Here is a 6,120-nt window from a genome sequence, read left to right as displayed (position 1 = left end):
TATAATCATCAGTTGCAACTTTATAATAGCCATCCATATGTTTATAGACGGTTTACAAACCAATTATTAACCATTAACAAAGTGTTTCAAATATCTATCTATGTAATGTTTATAGATGTTTTACAGACAATTTCTTAATCATTAACAAATATTTATAATATAGTAAATAAAATGTTATGTGTGCAACAATAAACTGTTAAAATAACATAAATTATAGCATTACTAATAATTAGTATACATTATCAATTATAATTTCATGGTTTCTTAACAGTAACTAAATTTTAGTTACCGATCAATTTACCATTTATAAATGATGGTTATTATAAAGTGTTACCCAACTAAACTTAAGTAGTGTAATGAGTTATTTGTGTTATCAGCCTGTATATGAATGGTGGATATTTCCATCCTGTACTGTAATGTGGTATATCCAGTGTTTATCCAGTCTACAGGTGGTAGAATGAAAATAATAAAAAAGTACAATTGTCTACAATTTGCACAATAACCACTTGCACGTGTCTTATTAATTAAAACTGATGAGTTGATTCTCAGTGAAACTGTCACACTCTTTCATCATGTGAGCCATCACATGCAAAAAATAATCCATTCAGTTATCTTAAACCTCACTTTAATGTTTTTAAGAAAGAAATGGAACTATATATTAAGACAATATATCCTGCAAAAAACAAAAAGGCTAATAAAATGGTGAATTTGTGCTCCCATTTTAATGTTTTAACGTAAGTTACAATTATTTATCTATATTAACCCCGGCATGTTTTGTGTTTTATGTTACTTTTTTATGTAATTTAGTTTTTTTGTTTTTCTTTAACCCTTTATTTCCTATGTGTTGATTTAATTGTTCTTTGTATTGTTTACAAATTTAAAGTTTATCGAAAAAAGAATCCATTCAATTGTCAAAATTCAATTCAATTTATTTTTTATATAGCGTCAAATCATAACAGAAGTTATCTCGAGGCGCTTTTTATATAAAGCAGGTCTAGACCGTATTCTTGTACCTCCATGAGCATGCATTCTTATGTGCCTAAATCTATCAGACATACATGTATATTCCATAAATGTCTCTGACATGGTGTTAGTACTGTGGGGAGGTATACAGTCTGTTGGTTTTTTACTGAACTACATCAGCTTTTTTCATTGTTGCAGGGTTTTTAAAAAAAAATGTATTAGCATGGATGTGATTTAGTGGCAAATTTACTGTGCACTGAATTTTCTGTTTACAGTACATGTAACACATTGCTACACAAATACATTTGCTGTAAACACAAATGCCCATATCCTGTTTCTGTGTATATAGCCTACAGTATGGACTTTTCCCAGTAAAATGTTACCTGCTGTTGGGAATGGGGAATCTATAAAGCTCTGTGCGATACACAATAACCTTCAGTTAGACAAAACCGAGCAGACAAAACAGAGATTAGTTTATAAGAAACATTTCCAGGGTTGACTGCCATCATGAAAATATATATATATCATTTATATATTTTGACTAGTACGGCTCACATGATGACAAAACAACTTTTCATTTCGGTGTGGCCAACTTACTGACGCCATAACTCGGTTTTGAAGCATGGATGAGATGAGGTGTTTTGAGTTAGAGTTACTACCTTTTGCAAACATGCAATAGAGTTGTGACAAGTGCACTTACAGTTTAGAGAAGACTGTTTCAAAACAAATGAGCAAAAGCGATTGAGAAAAACTGTAACCAAAACTCAATGGTCAACACATTCACAGTGCTGTTAGTTACAGCAATGCAACACAGGCAAGCAGAGGAACATATAGAGTATGAGATACTTCACAGTTAGAGTTGACAAGACACTGACACATACACTCCTTCATTCTAAAAAGGCCATTCATCTTCAAAGTTCATGTAAAAGATAAATACATTCAACATGTGAATATAGCGTTGAGGCCGCCCCCTGGTTCGTTTCCTCCAGGAAGGCTTGTGAATCTAACACTTGAGTGCCCTCTAGTGACGCTTTTGTTCTAGGCTCTTCACTTGGTGTACTTATATATGTGAGATATGTAGAACAGGAAATAAACAGCAACATGTTATGACACTGAAATTATTTGCAATGCACTGCTAAATTAAAGTAAACACGAACATTGTTTAGTTCACATCATTCATATTGTGTGGGAGAAGAGACAGATCACTGGAGTATAGGCTCCTGGCAGAGGTTGGCAGGATGGGGGGGGGTGAACCTATTAAAGCCCCCCCTTCAGTCTATTTTGTCATTTCTATGATATTCTATATTTATTTGAGTCATTTCCTGACTAAGTTGATAAGCAACACCATTTGCCGAAAAATTTTTGACAACTTAATTTTGCGCCCAAAGTTAAAAAAAAGAAGGTTGTTGCCAAAATGGGAATATGATGTATGACTATAGTAGAAGCTGCAGGTCAACGGTCATCCTCCGAGCTGCAGGCGGACTCATGCTCGTTTGCGTCTGAGCAGCAGCAAACTGATAAATCTGTTTATCTGTCCTTCAGCTTGTCTTTCTAGTTGGTTAGCTAGTTAGCTGTAGTTAGCTAACCCAACTTGTTGTATTAGCTAACTGAGGGTTTTCATTTTGTTTTTAGTTTCCTCCACCTCCTTAGTTTAGTGTGTTTATTTTCACAATGGCATTTGTGTGTGCGGTGAACAGGTGAAATCAACGCAGTAGATTAGTCCGCACGAAATCCCACTGTCAGAATGAACACAACACACTGACTGTCTGTCTCCCTCGCTCTCTTCTTTACTGTTTCGTCTCCTCCTGGAGGTAAATTGATGGAAAGCAGCCAATACCAGAGGTTTGCAGGCCTCTTAACAGGTCCGAACGACGGGGAGTGCACAACTTCAGCCCAAGAGAAAAGTCCCGTTAGAGAAATAAACGAATCACAGAGCAGCCCGGTCCGGTGTCGGTGCTGGAGCTGGAGCTGAGGCGAGAACGGCCGGTGTTAGCACCTCCAAAACGTCCCGAAACTCCATTTCAAATGCCAGACCTCGGCAACATGCCTATCCGTCCTCCGGTGCGCTGTGGCCGGCGTGCGGCGGTGCGGCTCCTCGGTGCAGCAGCAGCCAGATGTCCGCCTTGCCAGGAGGAGACGGTGAAGAAGAGAGCGAGTGAGAGAGAGTCGGTGTGTTGCGCTAATTCTTGTCTCATTTGTGGTCTGATAAACAGTAAATTCATCTAAGCCGATTTCATCTAGACTGGGTTGAAAAACGATGCAATCTGGTTGCCATGGTAATGAATTACATCCGACTATCAACCACACCCCCGTTCTCTGTTTGAGAAAGAACGTTAACAAAAAACAGGAAGTAAAACTGACAGGAAGGGGCTTCATGTGTAGATTTGATGTCATTCTGATGGCATAAATTTCAGTTTGTAGAAAAATATGACAATTCTGTTGAAAACTGGTGGTCTTCATGATGCTTACAATTCATTCTCAGTTGTCCTGGGTTGGATTTAATGGTGAGGGAGGAGGTGATGGATGCCGATGAAAGTCCCTCTTCCCGCCCGTCTTGCTGACCAGTTTTACATCTGTAATGACGATGTCGTGGCTCACCGCCTTGCACATGTCGTAGATGGTCAGCGCGGCGACGGAAACGGCCGTCAAAGCCTCCATCTCGACTCCCGTCCTGCCCGTGGTACGACACGTAGCCGTGATGACCGCGGCGTTCTGCTGCTCGTCGAGCTCGAAGGCGATAGAGGCGTGGTCTAAGGGGAGCGGGTGGCAGAGCGGGATGAGGGCCGAGGTCTGCTTGGAAGCCATGATGCCGGAGAGCTGCGCCACGGCCAAGGCGTCGCCCTTAGCCAGCTGGTTATCCCGGAGCAGCCGGAAGGCGGCGGGGCCCAGGATGACGGTGGCGCGGGCAGCGGCTGTCCGACGTGTGAGGGCTTTCCCGCCAACGTCCACCATGGTGGCTCGGCCCTGGGCGTCCGTATGCGTCAGCTTGGCTTCAGTGTTGTTGACATTTGTGCCCGATTGTGTCTGACCACTCACGGATTGTTTGACGCTGGGGTCTTCTTTGGAACTTTGATTGTGGCACAGTCTGACATTGTGAGTTATTTTGGCATTCATTAGTTGTGTGCAAAAAAGAGATGTTCCCGGGATCCTGAGTAAGTGTCTCTTCAAAGCGTTAGGACCCCTGGCTTGTGCGTACCTGAGACAGTCTTCATTAATGTAGCTCATGGCATTTGTGCGTGCAGTAAAACTTTCAGTCTCAGTGTGATGACTGAGGAGAGTGAGACCGAACTCAGAGGAGTGAAGGGGTGCTGCGCGGTGGAGGCTGTCCGTCGCATTAGGTTCTTCTTCATTGTTGATATGTGACCGAACATGGGTACCCCCACTCTTTAAGGTCCTAGAGCAGCAAACATGGGCTGCCTGTGTTGAAGCAGTGCAGTCTGGAAGGCACAAAAACTCTCTGTTCAGGACTCTCCTGCTGCTGCTGCTTGAGCGGCACGCGTGAGGAGCCGCCGCTGGAGAGAGGGATGTGTCGTTTGTATGATGGGAAACAATGGGGAAAGCTCTCTGGCCGTCTTGTGAATTCGGCAGAGACGAAGGCCTTGGGGATGTGGCGCCTGTTGGAAAAAAGAGAATATCAAAACAATAAAACTTTCATGTTTAGATGAAGATGCATTATTCACAGTTCAGATAAAAGTTTGTATTTGCTATGACCCTGTTCTGAGCTTGCATTAACATGCATCCTGGGTGATCCTATCACAAGTGGACAGCTCTAATTGCAGGTGTGAACGCACTCAAGACATATTGAGATCAATCGCTCAGACCACATTCGGAGGTGGTCTGAGCCATATTAAACCTGTAGAAGGCAGAATATATTTGTCATCATTGGGCATAAATTTCATAATACCCTTTCAGCATATTGTAATTCAAGTGTTCTGAGAGATAACTAGACCTCTGCACCTCCTCATGGCTCTGTTTTCAGGCTTTAAAAAAATCTAGCCCGTGACAGGAGACTTTGACCAATCACAGGTCATTTCAGAGAGAGAGCGTTCCTATTGGCTGTTCATTCAACTGAGGCAGCTGTCAATCACTCACTCCGATCAAACGTTCAAATTAGGCAGCGCTGATCAAATATGAATTAATATTCTGTTACTGTAATGTCTATTTCTCGCCTCAAATGCTGCTGTGCTTGGTATTTCCTCAACAGATCTCAACATGGCTGCCGGGTCACAAACTTTCTCATCTTACAGCTGAACAGTACACTACAAGTTTCAGAAAAACATTTGAGGTGTGAACAACCGTACTTAGAGCTGTCCACTTGTGATCGGATCACTGAGGACGCATGTTAATGGGCGTCCTGGGTGGGCCTATGAGTTCAAATGCAAATGCATCTTGAAGCTGCACAATCAACTGTGAGTAGGTGAATGTAGGAAAGATATGGTGGTACGGCAGCCCAAGATGATCATAAAAAAATTACAAATAAATCATGACTGAGCGGTGGGAGGGATTTGTACGTACAGCCATGTCACCCACCAATGAGGATCATAGGTCTGTTCTTCATCTTGGAGATGTTAAACATTCCTGAGGAGACAAATGGGAAGAGATTACATTCCAGGAGAACAAATGATCTGTGGGTAGACCCCCACAAATGAAGCGTCGCATATAAACTAGGGCTGTCAATTGATTCAATTATTGAATTGTCCATAGTTAATCGCGATTAATCACGAATGAATCGCACATTTTGTATCTGTTCAAAATGTACCTTTAAAGGGAGATTTGTGAAGTATTTAATACTCTGATCAACATGGGGGTGGATAAATACAATATGCTGCTTTATGCAAATGTATATTTATTATTGGAAATCAATTAACAACATAAAACAATGACAAATATTGTCCAAAAAACCCTCACAAGTACTGCATTTAGCATAAAAAATATGCTCAAATCAAACGATGAAAATACGATTTATCGGTCAACACTAGTTATTATCACGTTATCTTTGACAGCCCTAATATAAACTAACACAAATCTACCTGCATGTTGTTTCTTCTTCCTGCCCACAGCACCTCCGATGATTTGCAGTAGCTCTTCATCCGATGCCCCGGAGCGCAAGACATCTCTCAGAGACACCTCAGAGTTCCCAAACAAGCATACCTGAGA

General features: G+C 41.6%; 1 protein-coding gene across 2 annotated transcripts in view; it reads right to left on the bottom strand.

Moving 5' to 3' along the window:
* Positions 1-807: 807 nt before the first annotated feature.
* The window catches only part of mocs1 (molybdenum cofactor synthesis 1), a 29,297-nt gene continuing 23,984 nt past the window's right edge, over positions 808-6,120 (bottom strand). Inside the window, exons 9-11 of one of the 2 annotated variants that reach the window (XM_074661742.1) lie at positions 5,994-6,114; positions 5,494-5,541; positions 808-4,577 (exon numbers count right to left, since the gene is read on the bottom strand). In XM_074661742.1, the coding sequence (XP_074517843.1) occupies positions 3,442-4,577; positions 5,494-5,541; positions 5,994-6,114 (1,305 nt within the window). In that variant the 3' untranslated portion in view covers positions 808-3,441. Of the gene's footprint in view, positions 4,578-5,478; positions 5,542-5,993; positions 6,115-6,120 lie in introns of both variants that reach the window. The other variant, XM_074661743.1, reaches the window with a different exon arrangement.

This window comes from Sebastes fasciatus, chromosome 15, assembly GCF_043250625.1.
Source record: "Sebastes fasciatus isolate fSebFas1 chromosome 15, fSebFas1.pri, whole genome shotgun sequence".
Taxonomy (NCBI): Eukaryota; Metazoa; Chordata; class Actinopteri; order Perciformes; family Sebastidae; genus Sebastes; species Sebastes fasciatus.
The sequence above is the reverse complement of the archived record's forward strand: the minus strand, read 5'-3'. Positions and strand labels throughout refer to the sequence as shown.